The sequence below is a fragment of the Puma concolor genome, chromosome A1 (genome assembly GCF_028749965.1).
Source record: "Puma concolor isolate L17-30 chromosome A1, mPumCon1.1.hap2, whole genome shotgun sequence".
Taxonomy (NCBI): domain Eukaryota; kingdom Metazoa; phylum Chordata; class Mammalia; order Carnivora; family Felidae; genus Puma; species Puma concolor.
In genome coordinates, this window is record NC_141667.1 from 42,697,903 (window position 1) to 42,715,253 (window position 17,351).

A 17,351-nucleotide genomic window follows, 5' to 3' on the forward strand; every position below is an offset into this window, starting at 1 on the left:
CCAGTCTTATAAGGAAATTTCTTGGATAAAAATCTTTAAGTACTTTTATTATAAGTGCATTCAAATGGCACCTGGGTGGCTCAGTCAGGTGATCGTCTGACTTTAGCTCAGGTCATGAGTTCTGCATTTGCTCTCAGTGCAAAACCCACTTTGGGTTCTCTGTCCCCCTCCCTCTCTGCCCCTCCCCCTGCTCTCTCTCTCAAAAATAAATAAAACATTTATAAATAAATAAATGCATTCAGTGTGAGTTAGATATGGTTTGGAAGGGAAGACATATTAGTCTGTTCACGTTAATGCAATGTTCCATGTACTGGAATCCAACAGAAAATTCTGTATTTTGGATATGCGGTAATATTCCATTAAACTTGAAAAAAATATTATAAAAGCACATGGCTATAAAGAAATATTTTGTAACCAGTGAATCAGGGCATGTTACTGGGGGAAAATTGATTGAAACCTAAAATGTTAAGAGGGAATTCTTTTTTTTTTTTTTTTTTTTTAGACAGAGACAGAGCATGAACGGGGGAGGGGCAGAGAGAGAGGGAGACACAGAATCGGAAGCAGGCTCCAGGCTCTGAGCCATCAGCCCAGAGCCCGACACAGGGCTCAAACTCACGAACCGTGAGATCGTGACCTGAGGTCGGATGCCCAACCGACTGAGCCACCCAGGCGCCCCTAAGAGGGAATTCTTAAACCTGTTGGTCACCAGCCTCTTCTCTTGGCTAGTTTTGTTCCCACATGCTGCCAGCAGGTGTCAGCATCACCCATTATTTTCTGTCTCCTTAATAGCTCTGGTATTTTGAGAGGAGGAAAGTTGTGTCTTTTATTCACCCATACAATAGTCCCTGCCCTTTTCACCAAGCTCAGTGTGGTACAAAGGCCGTGTAGCAGTATGGGAACGTGAGTATCAATCCTTATTTCATGTAGGGAAATGAAACTCAGGAGAAGAGGGTACCGGGGGTCACAGGCCCAGAGAAAGTGAGCGGATCCTGGACCCGCGAGGTTCCTTTTTCCAGCTAGAGAATGAGGATTGTCCAGGCACTTCGTCCACAGGATATAGACCCAGGAACCTGACTCAGAGCCCCCACCTTGGGTTTCCCCAGGGCCGGGTTGTCAGGAGGTCATACCCACTGGTCTCCCCCTCCCAGGCTATCTGAACGTGTTGGTGAGCCAAGGCTGGAGGGAACGCTGGTGTCGCCTGAAATGCAACACCCTGTACTTCCACAAGGACCACACAGACCTGCGGACCCATGTGAATGCCATTACTCTCCATGGCTGTGAGGTGGCCCCAGGCTTTGGGCCCAGACATCCATTTGCCTTCAGGATTCTGCGCAACCGACAAGAGGTCGCCATCTTGGAGGTGAGAAGAGAGAATCCAGGAGGTTCTTGGTGGTGGCGGCTGAGAGGAGCTCTGGCCTGGGTGTGGGCTTTTGTTGGGGGCGGGGGGGCCTTGCTCCTGACAGTACAGGGACTGAGGAAAAAGGAAAAGTAAGCCCAACTACTGCCAAGTGACCAAGAAGGACTACCAGTTAAGATACAGCACGCCCACTTAAATTGGAATTTCAGATAAACAACAATGGTTGTAATGCAGGTGTATCCCATGTGATATTTGGGGTATACTTATACTGAAAAAGTATCTGTTGTTCATCTGAAATTCAAATTTGGCAGAGCATTCTGCATTTCTATTTGCTATATCTGGCAAACTCTAGAACTAAGGCTTGTTTATTCACCCCTATCTTAAAATCCCAAGCCTAAGAGGCCCCTAGTCTGATTTAACCCGGATCTGATTCTGGAATCCCCTCTGAAACCTTCCCACCAGTGGCCATCCACCTCAGGTAAACCGCTGCCCTTCAAGGCAGCCTGCCCCTATCAAGCAGCTATGTATTTTTTATTTTTTATTTTTTTATTTTTTATTTTTATTTTTTTTAATATAGTTTATTGCCAAGTTAGCTAACGTACAGTGTATACAGTGTGCTCTTGGCTTCAGGAGTAGATTCCCATGATTCATTGCTTCCTTACAACACCCAGTGCTCATCCTGACAAGCACCCTCCTCAATGTCCATCACCCATTTTCTTTTCTCGGGGCACCTGGGTAGCTCAGTCAGTTGAGTGTCCGACTTCGGCTCAGGTCATGATCTCACGGTTCATGAGTTCAAGCCCCGTGTCGGACTTTGCGCTGACAACTCAGAGCCTGGAGCCTGTTTCAGATTCTGTCTCCCTCTCACTCTGCCCTGACTCTGCTTGTGCTCTGTCTCTCTGTCTCTAAAATAAATAGGGGTGCCTGGGTGGCGCAGTCGGTTAAGCGTCCGACTTCAGCCAGGTCACGATCTCGCGGTCCGTGAGTTCGAGCCCCGCGTCGGGCTCTGGGCTGATGGCTCAGAGCCTCGAGCCTGTTTCCAATTCTGTGTCTCCCTCTCTCTCTGCCCCTCCCCCGTTCATGCTCTGTCTCTCTCTGTCCCAAAAATAAATAAACGTTGAAAAAAAAAATTAAAAAAAAATAAATAAATAAAATAAAATAAATAAACATTAAAAAAAAATTTTTTTTAATATTTTTAAAAAGTCTTTTCTCATAAATATGGAGAACAAACAGAGGGTTACTGGACGGGGTGTGGGAGGGGGGATGGGCTAAATGGGTAAGGAACATTAAGGAATCTACTCCTGAAATCGTTGTTGCACTATATGCTAACTAATTTGCATGTGAATTAAAAAAAATGAAATTAAAAAAAGAGTCCCTTATGGTTTGCCTCCCTCTCTGTTTATAACTATTTTCTCCCCTTTTCTTCCCCCGTGGTCTTCTGGTAAGTGTCTCAAATTCCACATACGAGTGAAAACATATGATATCTGCCTTTCTCTGACTGACTTATTTCACTTAGCGTAATACCTTCCAGTTCCACCCACGTTGTTGCAAATGGCAGGATTTCATTCATTCTCATTGCCAAGTAGTATTCCATTGTATATAAAAACCACATCTTCTTTATCCATTCATCACTTGATGGACATTTGGGCTCCTTCCATAATTTGGCTATTGTTGAAAGTGCAAGCAGCTGTATTTTTAGAAAGATGGTCTCCATATTGAGTTGAAATCTTTAAGCTCTGTGAAGACAGTAATCATACCTGCTTCATATACTTTTGTTTTTCCAGAACCCAGCATGATGCCCAGCCCATACTAAGGCCTCTTTTGCTATTTGTTGAACAAATGGCTGAATGAAAGTGTGATTTCATCCCCCCCACTCACTGTTGTTCCCACCCCCTGGCACTCACCCTCCTCTCTGAGGTCCTGTAGAATGCGTTGAGTCTCCCTCTCTTCTACATATCAGTCCTTTGGCTTTTTAGAGTTTAAAATGTTAATGCTGAAGAAACATTAAAGAACTCCTCCCTCAGAGTACAAACAAGGAAACTGAGGCCTGGGCTGCCAGGTGCTTTATCCAAGGCTCCAAGGGGGTCATTAGCCTCTTGGTCTTATCTTAGAACCAAAACCCAGCGTCTGGACCTTGTTTTCTTTGCCCAGTACCCACTGCCTCACCCATTTCTTAAATTTCAAGATATATTGCCTCTGTCACTCAACTTTTACTTTTGAGAGGGTGAGATAGGTCTCTTTTGTCCCTTAAATTATACACAGAGCTTTCTGGCAAGAAGTGTGCCTCCTTTATTCAAGTTTAGCAGTCGTGTGCCAAGTTGATTTCATAATAACGCTCTTTAAATGAGAACTAACAGAGGGGGTTTGGTTACAGCAACTTCTTGGCAATTTTCCTGTATACAGTGCTACAAAAACATTGGCAATTATAAGAAAAAATTTTTTGATTGGGTTATGTGAGAAACAGCCTCCTCTAGCAAAAAGTAAGTATTAAGAAAAAAAAACCAGGGAATGCCCAAATGCTGTTTTCACATCGAAATGGCTCTGAAGATAGTGGGGAGTGGTGGGGGGGTGGGGTGCGGCGGGCAGTGTGTCTTAGAGAGATGGTCAGGGAGGACTTCTCTGAGGAGGTTGCATTAGAGCCAAAACCTGAATAAAGAAAAGGTAAGGAGCCACTCGGGTTTCTGGATGCGTGTTGCAGGCCTGTTCCCCTTGGACCCGGAAGTACTGGGAACACAGCAGGTACTATACAAATATGGGTCCGGCTGAAGTGAGCAGGTAGCCTGAGGCCCTAACAGTACTGAAGTGCAATCAGCCTGTGCCTCCTTTTCCTCAGGCAAACTGCTCAGAGGACATGGGCCGCTGGCTTGGGCTGTTGCTGGCGGAGATGGGCTCCAAAGTCACCCCCGAGGCGCTGCACTATGACTACGTGGACGTGGAGACCTTAACCAGCATCGTCAGCGCAGGGCGCAACTCCTTCCTGTAAGGGCCGGCTCCCCGCAGCCCGCAGCAGCCTCTCAGAGCCTCTGAGCCCTGCCGTGGGCAGTGGGAGGGAAGGGAGGAAGAGCTGAGGAGGACGCCGCTTCCTTGGGAGGTCGGGGGGGGGGGGGGGGGGGGGTGCCTTCCCCTTCCAGCAGGCAGGAGTGAGCTGGCTAACGGAGGTGGTCTGGGGTCAGGGGAAGCTGTGGATGGGACAAGCAGAAGAGCAGAGGCCCTTTGAGGTAATGATCTGGGCTCGGCTCTAAGCCACGGAACCATAGGTTCTCACACCCTCGGGCATCAGGCAGGCTCAGGGCTGGTGTATGTAACAGAAGAGCCGGGTTCCAGCCTCAACTCTCATGAGCAACAGCTTGGGGCGGTTGCTTGCCAGCTTGGATCCTGTTTTCTCGCTTATAGAATGGAGGTGATGAATTACTTGCCTCTCGGGTGGTTATGAGAATCACGTGGGTCCCTGCCTGCGAGGCCTTAATACAGCAACCGCCCAGTGCTGCCTGCCATGGTTGCCCTTACTAACCTTCCAACAACATCCATCGCAAGCTGCTGCCAGAATCGAACGAGAGTGGACAGGAAAGCACCGTAAGCCACAAAGTGCCATCATCATTGCACCTTACCTTTTCTAGGTATGCAAGATCCTGCCAGGATCAGTGGCCTGAACCCCGTGTGTATGATGATGTTCCTTATGAAAAGATACAGGTAGGGTCGCTTGGGAGTGCCTGGGAACGTGGCAAAGGCCACTGATCAGCTCTTCCTCTCTCTCTCTCTCTCTCTGTCTCTGTCACTGTGTCTTTTTATCTTTGCCTCACAGATGATTTTCATTTTCCCGGCAGCTGGAAGGGGAGGGAGGACCCTTCTTGCCATAGATCATGGCTCCAGATAAGGAATCCTCGGCCCAGGAGGCTGGGTAGTGCAACAGAAAGCTCCCCAGATCAGGAAGAGGAAAGGACTCTATATAATGCAAAGCACTATGCCGGTCTGAGCAAGGTGTTGGGCTCTCCAGCTGTTTACTGCTCTCCAGACTGATGGTGCTGACTCAGTGGGGCCTGGAGCAGGGGCACTAACTGGGTGGCCACTCCCATAGACCTTCATCTGTGGCATCCACAGTCTGGGCTTCAGCTTCCAGGATAGACTCTCCCTGTCTTGCTCACTAAATCAAGGAGAGGCCAGCTCGTTCGTTTACAGCCAGGCCTCTGTAGCCATCACATGAACCACACTGCTTCTGGCAGCATGTCCTGTGTCTTTTCCTTCCACGGGAGAGCCAGACAGCCACATTCTGATAAGACACCGGTGGGCGGGTCAGGCCTCACAGCTAGGGGAGAAAGAGGGGATCCGGCTGCCAAGGAAAGCAGACATATCTGCGCGCCAGGACCCCTGCCCTAGACGGTGCTGGATGACACAGAGCTCTCACCTCTGAGACTCCCTTTTCTAGAAACTTCTCCAGCCATCCTCCTTCCACTTATATGGTCTTGCTTCAGATTCATATGAGCCAGTGGATGCAGCTTGAGATCTTCCTCAACTGCAAGAGCTCAGTAGCAAGACAGCTTAGTACCTAGGGGCATGAACTTTGGACTCAGGGCTGAATCCGGGTTACCTTGGGCTTCACTTCTCTGGTCCTCACTTGCTGGCTTCAGATGAATACATAAAAGCTACCTGATTGAATCATTGCAAGAACTAGATGAAATACTGTATGGGCACCATGCCTACACATTGGAAGGTCTTACACCGAGTAAAGAGTACTATTGTTATCAATATCATTATTATATTACATTATTATCGTATTCCATTCATGGTTCCCTGAGCTCTGACAGGGTTCTGAGTGCCCTTAATACTCATCATGCACAAAGGTATAGCCAGTTTATTAACTTATGTTCCTTCCACCATTGGCTGACGTCATCCATGACTTTTTATCTTCCCTGGGAACTCTATATTTAGCCATTTCAGAAAATTTCAGGGACACTTCCAAAGGATGTGAAGAGAGAAATATCTATGATAAATCAAATATGGGGGGCGCCTGGGTGGCTCAGTCGGTTAAACATCGGACTTCAGCTCAGGTCATGATCTCGCGGTCCGTGAGTTCGAGCCCCGCGTCGGGCTCTGTGCTGACAGCTCAGAGCCTGGAGCCTGTTTCAGATTCTGTGTCTCCCTCTCTCTGACCCTCCCCCGTTCATGCTCTGTCTCTCTCTGTCTCAAAAATAAATAAACGTTAAAAAAAAAAAAAAAAGATAAATCAAATATGGTCACCTACAGCCCTCTGAGACTTCCTGATTTCCTCTCAGCAGATATCCTAGTTTAAGGGCGCCTTCTGCTGCCCCCAACAGGAAGGGATGAGGATCAAATGATATATGTTAGTAGAAGTAATCTATAAACTGTTGAGTGCCGCCCCGGTCTAAAAATGTAAGACCTAGATCTCAGAGGTCCTGCAACGCTCACCCACCACACTTGGACCAGAACACACCCCCGCATTGAGGGCCCTGAGCCTACCTGTACTTCAACTCCTTTCTCCACCTCCCATCCAGGACGAGGAGCCCAAGCGTCCCACTGGGGCCCAGGTGAAACGCCATGCCTCCTCCTGCAGTGAGAAGTCCCATCGCGTGGATCCGCAGGTCAAAGTCAAGCGCCATGCCTCCAGTGAGTCCCATGTGGGAGGGAGGAAAGGAAGGAAACAATCCACAGGGCAGGGGGTCTCAAATCGGATTCCTCCGGACGTCAGGCAGGCAAATTAATGAGTGAAGTGAGATATAAGAAAATACCCTACCGTAAGAAAAATGACGGCACAAGCCAAGTGCTGAAGGGCAGCTAGCAAGTGGCCTCAGAAGAGAAACGCTAGGGAATGGGGTGGGGGAAGACTGCAGGAAGCCGGAGAACTCAGGCTCCAGCTATAGGGCTGGCCACTACCCAGCCCCAGCCGGTGGCTCCCATACAGCCATGCCATCCCAGGTTTGCAGATTATTCAAGAGACCAGAAATCTAGCCGTTATGTGAAGTCCACTTATTTCTTAACACTAGCAATTAATTTTCAAAAATGTTAGCATTAAATAAGGCCAAATATGTTTTTATGTTCCATTGTCTCTTATATATGTATGCACATATATGCACGTGTAAAATTCATCCTCAGGCTCTGTCTGTTCCAAAGCTAACAATTTATAATTTCTGATCTGGGGTAACAAGTGGAGAAATGAACTCCTCCAAATACCCTTCACCAGCTGCCTGGAAGGCACGGCTCACCTCTGTGTCCTAGCCCAGGCTCTGCCTGGCACCCCATAGGAGCTCCATGAATTGCCTGATTGCCACACAGCACAATAAAGGCTAAGTATGGCAGGCTATGGTAAATTCTGTTTGATTTCCAACACTGATCTCTGCTCCTGTGTGATTTATGAGCAGGCCAGCTTCCTGTAGGACAGCACGTTCCAAGAGTCTTTTATTTATTGCTTTATAGTTCTGCCCCCTGCACCTGATCACAGTCAAGTTCTATCCCTTGCTTTTTGAAGATTAATTTTTTAAATACTTTTCTTTATTAGATCTCCATTTCATGAATATAGACAATCTCTTCTGGGGGTCAGGAGAGCTATATTCCATTCCCCACTTGATCGTTTAATTACTGCGTAACTTTGGAAAAGTCCCTTCCCCTCTCTGGGTCTGAGTTTTCCCACTGAACAATCAGACGGTTGTTGTGTAACGTTCCTGACGCTCTACTCTCATTGGCACTGGAAATATGGGCCTTTATGGAATGTCCTTTTTAATTTTTTTTAACGTTTATTTATTTTTGAGAGAGAGAGACAGAGTGCAAGCGGGGGAAGGACACAGAGAGAGGGAGACACAGAATCCAAAGCAGGCTCCAGGCTCTGAGCTGTCAGCACAGAGCCCGATGCGGGGCTCAAACTCACGAACCACGGGATCATAACCTGAGCTGAAATCGGACGCTTAACCGACTGAGCCACCAGGCGCCCCTGGACTGCCCATTTTAAAATGGAAAAGTAGGGGCGCCTGGCTGGCTCAGTCAGAGCATGTGACTCTTGATGTCGGAGTCATGAGTTTCAGCCCCACGTTGGGTGTAGAGATTACTTACATACATAAAACTTAAAAACAAATTTTTAAATAAATGAAAATAAAATGGAAAAGTAACCTGAAATAGGCATGTAAGACTAAAGAAATCACAAAACGTTAAAAAACAACAACAAAGATAACAAAACACAGGTTCTTCAAATCAAATGTTATAGTTAAGTCCAGGTTATCAGAGATAGAGAAGGGGAGCTGCTCTGGTTGGAGCTGGGCCACCCGCCGGCCCCCGCTTTGCCCCTGCAGCAGCCTGGTAGCCGTCACTGTGAAATCACAGGGCTCCTCAAACTACAGATCTAGTCCGACCATGTGTCTCAGATGAAACAGCTGAAGAACATTAAAGAGAAGGGTCTTGCCCAAGGTCATGTATTAGCTACCGATTACTGGGTGATAAATTACCCAAAATTTACTAGCTCCAAAAGTAAACATGAGTCACGTCACAGTTTCCGTGGGTCAGGAATCCTGGAAGAGCTTCATTAGGCAGTTCTGGCTTGGGGTCTTTTGTGAGGTTGCTCAATCTGTTCAGTGTAAATGACTGTTTTCCTCTGTATTTGTGTCCTTCCAACTCTGGAGATGTTGAGGTACTATTTATTTTATAAAATATTGGGAATAACAGATGGTGGTTGGGGACTTTAAGGTCCTTATCTGATACAACACTGACACCATTTTGCTGGTCTACCCATTGATTTTTATTTACCAGTCTATCGAATCCAAAAGTCTGGGAGAAAACTCCCCTGGGATGCCATTGTGTATCTGGCAAGTTGGGGGAAGCATGGGTCCCCTTCTCTGCCCTCCATGCTTTATTTGTGATCAGGGCCATTGTGACAAGAATTGATTTTTGCATGCATCACTGGGGGACCACTGCGATCCCTACAAGAGCTAGAGAGAAAAGACCCCCAATTATTAGTAACCATGGGAATCGCTCCAAACTCCACACCCACCAACTTAAAAGGGCTGTGTGTGACTGTCTGAAGCAAAAAATAAATAAAAATTTCCCTGAGAAGTTAGACTATGGCATCACTCCAGCTAGAGCAGTAAATGCACGACATGGACCCTGGAGTTCAACCCTTTGGGCTCAAACTGGGCTCTGCCATCATTAACAGTGAGACCTAACATCTCGGTGCCTCAGTTTCCCCACCAACAAAATAAAGCTAATAATAGTAAGTTTTTATGTCGATTAAATGGAAATGCGTGTCAATGGCTTAGCATATAGTAAATGCTCGATAAATTTTTGCCATAATTATTTGTTATTGTCCACCATAATGTAGAGCCTCCAACAGACTCCTGGGGCCCCTCGCTCCCCCAACCCATTCTTCAGGAATAAAATGGGCAATGCCTGACTTTAGCCCAACTCCTTGATTTTCTATGGATCTGAGTTATATGTACCTGTCTCCTTATCTTACATATATCTGAGAATTGACTGTAAAACGCCCTTTTAAAGCTAAAGTGTGTTATACATCACAAAAATTTGTTTCTTATCATCATCTAACATTTACTAGGCACTTCTACACATACTGTACTAAGTATTTTTCATGAGCTATCTCATTCAAAACTTAGCACAATGCCAAGAGGCCAATTTGATCAATATCCACATTTACAAATGCGGAAACTAAGGCCCAGGGCATGGCACAAAACACCACTGTTCACTTTTGCCCTAAAGTCACACAACTAGTAAAGGGCAAAAGAGAACACAAACCTCGGTCTGCCTCGTTCCAAAGGCCCTGTTCCTAGTCTCTGTGCTCTCCTGCCTCCCTTTTGCTCCTATTTCCTTGGAGGATTCACACCAAATTTATCTTTTTAGATCTAAATATTCCCATTTTACAGATGGAGAAGTTGGGGCTGAGAAAGACGCCAAGGTCACCCAGGTACCCTTGCCAGAGGTCAGGAATGGGGGCCTTTTCCTGTCTTCTATCTGTGCAGGTGCCAATCAATACAAGTACGGTAAGAACCGAGCTGAGGAAGATGCCCGGAGGTACCTGGTAGAAAAAGAGAGGCTGGAAAAAGAGAAGGAGACAATCCGGACAGAGCTGATGGCACTGAGGCAGGAGAAGAGGGAGCTGAAGGAAGCCATTCGGAACAACCCAGGTACCTACATGGGTGCGTCCTGGGCATTCAAGGTGGGGGGCGGGGCTGGACCTTGACACCCCCCATGGCAGAGGTCACCTGGTTATCCAGGACAAGTGGGCTTCTCCTCCCATTCTTCCTCCTCCTTATCCTCCTTCCACCTCTTCCTCAACATCATCATCATCATCCTTCCTAATGAAAGTGCCATCAATTTAAGTGCCTATTTAAGGGCCAATTTAAGTGCCATCAATTTACTGATTTGGGGTAAGGGAATGAAGACGCATCACAAAAATGCGCACACTTAAGGTAGCAAAATTTGGTCTGCCTTTAGAAATGTTAACATGTGACAACAGAGTGTGACTTAGAATCAAGGAAATAGGAGATACCGTTTTGAGCCTCACATTAATTCACTCATTCACGGATGTGCTGAACACCCAGCTGTGTGAGACACTGGCCCTGGTTCTGGGATTGATGGACAGAGACATGTTCCCAGGATCCTCTTCGAAAATCCAGGGCCATAACCCCTGCAGACTCAGGCTGCTCTGGGCTCCTCTGCACCCCACTTTCTGCCGTTTCTTTTGAATTCTCCCTGTAGCTGTAGTTTGGCATAATTTCAGCCTGAGGTTTGCACACACATGCTTGAGAGAACAGAGGGTCTTTGTCCTTTATAAAATATATCCAAGGTCACATAGCCCCATGAGAATCTGATGGGACCTATGGACCCTTTCATAAGGAGGGAACAAAACCTCACAATTCGCAGTGTTACAGACAAGTGCAGCAGCCAAGAGCTTATGCGCCCTCAGAGCTCACCCTTAGATTGCCTAAAAATCCATGAACCTAACTGAGAACTTCTGGCTTAAAGGTTAAGACTTCTTCTGTGGAGCCAGGAACCAGAATCTGTGGAAGGAAGCATAGGAAAGCAGTGTGGTCTCAATATACAAAACTTACTTTTTATTTTTTTTATGTTTATTTATTTTGAGACCGAGACACAGCTTGAGCGGGGTAGGGGCAGAGAGAGAGAGGGAGACACAGAATCCAAAGCAGGCTCCAGGCTCTGAGCTGTCAGCACAGAGCCCGACGTGGGGCTCAAACTCACGAACCACGAGATCATGACCTGAGCTGAAGTCGGCCACTTAACTGACTGAGCCACCCAGGCGCCCCAATATACAAAACTTTCTAAGAGTCAAAACAAGAGTTTGGAGCAGGCTAACTGTCCTCCTTACTGTGCTCAACTTTTTTTTTCTGTAACCCATCACTTTGTAGTATTAGATTATTTATTCTGTTTATTAATTTAATGTATTGTTTATTCTCTCTCATACACACACACACACACACACACACACACACACACACAAATGTGAACTCCATAAAGGCAAACATTGCCTGTTTTGTTCACTGATATATCCCAAGGGCAAGAGCAGTGCCTGGGTACATAGTAAGCACTCTCTAAGTGTTTACTGAATAGATGGATGGATGAATGAATGAATGAATGAGTGGAAAGAATTCACCCCATTACTGGAAAATCCTCCAGTGCAGCCTCCTATTTGTCCCAGAGCAAAGAATGAATGGAGCTAACGTTTAAACCTGGTAAGGCCCACTGCAACTCTTGGCATGAAAAAGATACGAATACAGGGTTGCTAGTTTAGACTGAATAAGCAGCAAAATGGAACCCCTGGTCAATGTAAAGCCCTGTGTTATAATTCAGTTACAGGTAAGAGAAACCAAAGTCAAATTGGCTTAGAAATGAAAAAAAAAAAAAAAATCAGCGTGCCTGGCTTGTTTGGTCAATAGAGCATAGGACTCTTGATCTCATGATCATGATTTCAAGCCCCATGTTGGGCATAGAACTTACAGAAAAGAAAAGAAAGAAAAGAAGAAAAGAAAAATGTAATTGGAAAACTGAGCGATCAAGTATAGCAAGGTCCAGATATTTAAATGATGTCACCAGGAAGCATATTTCTCTAATTCTTGCTTCTGCCTTCCTCCATGCTGATTGCATTGTGTGGCCTCATGGTGGCATAATGGCTGCACAGCTCTACCCCTCACCCAATCCTCCCAGCCACCCCAGCAGAGAGAACTTCTCTTCCCAGCGGACCCCACAAAAGTCTCAGGATTCCCTCTGATTAGACCAACTTTGATCTCTAAGCCAATCAATGTGACCAGAAAATGGAATTATGATTATGGGCCAGATCTAGGTTATGTGCCAACCCCCTGAACTAAAAGTGAGGTCAGCACCATCCAAACTATAGGGAATGGGAGGAGAAGGTGGTTTTCCTGTGGAAAATCAGGGTTCTGTATCGAGAAGGTGGGGAAATGGGTACAGGGCAGGTAAAAACCACACAACCCTGCACGGAGCTAGCACCCCAGGCCGGAAGTCCATCTCTTAATGGGGACAAAGGGCTGGGAAAGCCACAGGGCAGACTAGAAGCAGAGGCCCTGCCGAAGCCCCTGATGCTTCAAGCCAGGCTCAGCCGTTTCTCACTGATGTCTTTGGACCCAGGAGCGAAGTTGAAGGTCCTGGAGGAGGCCGTGGCCACCCTGGAAGCTGAGTGTCGGGCGAAGGAGGAGCTACGGATTGACCTGGAGCTGCGGCTGGTGGCCGTGAAGGAGCGCTTGCAGCAGTCCCTGGCGGGGGGCCCGGCCCTGGGGCTCTCTGTGAGCGGCAAGACCAAGAGTGGGGTGAGTGTGTGCCCTTCTGTGCCAGGGGCAGCTGCTCCCTAACACCCTCACATGCTATAGATCTTCAGGATCATTCTTTGCGGGTGGGAGTTAGGCTCAATTACAGATGGGAAAATGGAGGCTCAAAGCGGGGAGGCCAGAAGACCTCCCCGTGCCAGAAGACCCGATCCCAAAGAGGAGGTGGCACGGCTAGGGAGGGGGCTCCTGGAGCAAGTTCAGGCCTATCTGCCATTTGACTTTTTATCCTGAGTGTGATCTTAGAAGTAGCCTTTGGGTTATTAATAATTATAGCTATGATACATTGAATAAGAGCAAACTTGTGTTGAACAGTAACATAGGTCAGTATAGCATTTGAACCTGCGTGAACTCATCATCTTCACAGCAGTCCTGTGACGTAGTGCTATGTGTATTTGTGCCATTGGATGTACAAGGAAACTGAGGTCAGCAATGTCAAATGACTTACTCAAGGTCACTCAGTTAAGTGGGAGACAGGATTCCCAATCCAGGAAGTCTGACGCGGAGCCCTGTATTAGCCAGGTACACGTGCCCTCTCTCAGGGTGCCCAGGGTACGGGGCCGTCCTCAGGGCTTTGCATCCATTATCTCCAGCGCTCCGGGCAACCCTGCAAGGTAGATACTCTGACCCTGAATGAGACTTCCTCAGGGAGAACGTGGCTGCCCTGGGTCTCCATCACTACTGACGTTTAGGGCCAGTAATTCTTTTTATAGGGGACTGCCATATGCATCGTAAGATGTTTAGAAGCATCCCTAGCCTCTGCCTACTAGACACCAGTAGCTCCACACCCAGTTGACAACCAGAAATGTCTCCAGAAATTGCCAAGTGTCCCCCGGAAGGGCAAAACTGCCCCCATTTAGGAACCGCTGGTCTAAAGTTCCAGTGGTCTCACCTGTTATCCTTTCCCATAGCACTTAGCCACAATGTGCGTATACATATTATATGGATGTGTGTGTGTGTGTGTGTGTGTGTGTGTGTGTGTGTCTTGTCTAATGTCTGTCTCCCCCCACGGGATTGTATTTTTACTAAAAAAAAAATTGGACTATGGCTGTTTTGTCCTTATAGCCTTAGCCCTTTAGAGTCTGAAAAACAGTAGGAGGGCCACAAATGTTTGACGAATGAGTAAATGTTACGCCTGGTTTCAGACAAGGAAATTGAGATGCAGAGAGACTTGTCTAAGTCTGAGCTGTCACTGGGAACGGTATTCTCACTGTTGTTGTCTGAAGCCACGCTGTCTGCCCCTGTGCTTCCTCTCCGTGGGACTTTCCAACCTCATTTACAGATGAAGAGCTCAGAGGACAAAGACAAACTCACTGAGGCCCGGTGGGAGAGCTAGAAGTGGTTCACTCATCCCAAGCTGCTTCCTCCCACTAGTGTGCCCTGAAATTCACTTCCCAGGGGGCTTTTCCCCTACTTTTGAGCCTTTGTTTAAAAAATTTTTACTTATTATTTTTTTTGAGAGCGAGAGAGAGAGCAAACAGGGGAGGGGCAGAGGGAGGGAGGGAGGGAGAGAGAGAGATAGAGAGAGGAGCTTAAAGCAGGCCGCACACCCAGCACAGAGCCTGACACAGGCCCGACCCCACAACCATGAGATCATGACCTGAGCCAAAAACAAGAGTTGGACGCTTAACCGACTGAGCCACCCAGTTGCCCCTACTTTTGATCCTTTTGATGGTCTTTGGAGATAAAGAGGAGTCTTCTCTCAATTCCCTGCAGGCTCAGCCGTTAATATGTCACTCTTAAGGAACCATATCGTAGTAAGGTACTAAGCAACTATCTGGAAGATTTAAGAGGTGACAGCACTCTAGAAGATGAGAACAAGGGCCACCCGCCTGGGTGGTTCAGTAGGTTGGGCGGCTGACTCTTGATTTCAGCTCAGGTCATGATCTCACGGATCGCGGGATCGAGCCCACACTGGGCTCTGCGCTGAGAGCACAGGACCTGCTCGGGATTCTCTCTCCCTCTCTCTGCCCCTCCCCCACTCTCACACGTGCACCTGCACACACTCTCTCTCAAAATAAACAAACATTAAAACAAACCAACAAAATGAGAAGGAATGCAGGGCAGAGGTTAAGAGAGAGGGCTGTGGGGTCTGAATCCTGGCCCTCCCACTTGCCAGCTATGTGACCTCGGGCAGTGACCCGACCTTGCCATTTCCCTTACCTGTAAAATAGTTTGACCGTTACTAGCGTCTACTTCATAGGTTTGGAAAGGCTAGAGGAGCTAATCCACGCAATGCCTGGTACATCGTGAGGGCTCAGTAATTCTAGACGTCATTACCTTTATTATGAGCGTCTTCCTCCCCTCACCCTGTTTGGTGCTGGCATGTTTGCGCTATTTGCATGTTTGCAAATATTCTATTTGCATTCTTTAGAGGGCAAGCCAGGTGTGCGTAGCCACCCTAGACCTCACCTATGTAACTACTTCTTGTCACCAACAGGAAACTGCACATAAAGCCCAGAACAGTGCCTCAGAGCAACCTCTCCCTGTCAACTGTATTTCTGAGCTGAGGAAGAGAAGCCCATCCATCGTAACCTCTAACCAAGGAAGGGTGCTACAGAAAGCCAAGGTATAGCAAGCAATAGCTCAGCTAATTAAAATTCAGACACCGGGCAGCCTTCCGATGCAGCCTCACCAAAAGCCAAAACATCATCTAGTTAGAAAGGCAGAGAAATGCCAGCACATCCACGCAAACTCAGGAAGTTTGCTCCGAGAAGGTCCTCAAATCTCGTTCAGTCCCTATTGACTCATTCTTAACACACAGTTCTAACAAGCTCAGTTTTCTGGTTTCTGAGCCTCCAGTGGGTTTGGGGACAGGAAAGGCCCTGTTTCATAGGTGAGGAAACCGATGATCAGGAAGTGAAGAGACCTGTCCAAGGTTATGCAGGGCATCATTGCAAGAGCTGGGCAGCAAACCCACCTCTTCCAATTCCAAGTCTAGGGCTCCCTCCACGATACTGGCCCACAGTCTGATCATCTTGGGGCCAGCTGTGTTACAGAACTTTTTGGATTTTAGAAAGGTAATACGGTACACAGACTGAGTATGATGAAAAACTCCAACAAATTCTCAGGAGGTCCCCTGTAAGCAAACACGTTAAAAATTTTACAAGGCACATGAATCTTCACCCCCTGTAGAATAAATAGATTATAAACAGCCTCATATCAGTTCAGGTCAGGTTTTGCCACCAGTTCAGTTTGTGCCCAAACACTTTAGAAAAATTTTGGTTTCGGGGGTTTCTGGATTTCAGAACTGGGTGTAAGAAATTGTGGACTTGAAAATCAAACACCTGAGCATTAGGACATAAGATTAGAGAAGTAACCAGCCAGAGGCGAGATCATCTAGACTAGATATCAGCAAACTTTTGCTATAAAGATCCGGATGGTAAATATATGAGAGCCTGTGGACCACAGAGTTTCTTCCAGAATGACTCAGCTCTGCTGTTATAGCAGGAAAGTAGCCACAGACAACATGTAAACAAATGATGGACATGGCCGTGTCCCAGGAAAACTTTATTTATGGACACTGAGGTTTGAATTTCATAAAATTTTCACGTCAAGGAAAACCGTTATTGTTTTGATTTTTTTTTCCAAACATTTAAAAATGTGAAAACCATTCTTAGTTGATGGGTGCTACAAAAACATGCAGTGGGCCAGACATGGCCTGTGGGCCAGTTCGCTTCCCTTTGACCCTTGTAAGCCATGGAAAGAACTGTGAATTTTGTTTTAACATTCTGAAAGTCATTGGCAAGTTCCGGGCAAAAAATTTTTGGAGACGAATTACGTATTTAAAAGACCGTTCTGGAACAATGGTGAGAACTCATAAGGGGACAAGAGAGACCAGTCAGAAGTAGTCGTCTAGATGAGAGATGAGAAAAGTTTGGTGGGGGTGATTTGAAGTGGATGGCTTTGGAGGTAGAGACGAAGGATTTCCTGGTGAGGATGCGGAGGGTGAGGAGAAGAAAGGAATTAAGGTTGATTATTCCTGTCAATGCCCTCGGCAACTGCAGTGTAGATGGTGAACACTGGGGGAAGAGCAGGGTGGGATCGGGGAATCTTCCTAGCAAGAATGTTCGAACCATCCCTGTGAACCCTGGTTCACACCATCACCTCCAGAGCTGGCTGAAAATCCCTTTGCATCATTTAGGGGTAAAAAGCCAATCACTATTGGCCAAGACATCAGTATCCCT

At 46.9% G+C, this 17,351-nt stretch overlaps 1 protein-coding gene across 4 annotated transcripts in view; it reads left to right on the forward strand.

Moving 5' to 3' along the window:
- AFAP1L1 (actin filament associated protein 1 like 1) overlaps positions 1 to 17,351 on the forward strand; it is a 63,222-nt gene that overhangs the window by 43,632 nt on the left and 2,239 nt on the right. Inside the window, exons 12-18 of one of the 4 annotated variants that reach the window (XM_086679048.1) lie at positions 1,149 to 1,360; positions 4,191 to 4,336; positions 4,975 to 5,047; positions 6,868 to 6,979; positions 10,327 to 10,503; positions 12,971 to 13,149; positions 15,605 to 15,733. In XM_086679048.1, coding sequence (XP_086535174.1) covers positions 1,149 to 1,360; positions 4,191 to 4,336; positions 4,975 to 5,047; positions 6,868 to 6,979; positions 10,327 to 10,503; positions 12,971 to 13,149; positions 15,605 to 15,733 — 1,028 coding nt within the window. The remainder of the gene's footprint in view (positions 1 to 1,148; positions 1,361 to 4,190; positions 4,337 to 4,974; positions 5,048 to 6,867; positions 6,980 to 10,326; positions 10,504 to 12,970; positions 13,150 to 15,604; positions 15,734 to 17,351) is intronic. The other 3 variants (XM_086679055.1, XM_086679060.1, XM_086679065.1) reach the window with 3 other exon arrangements.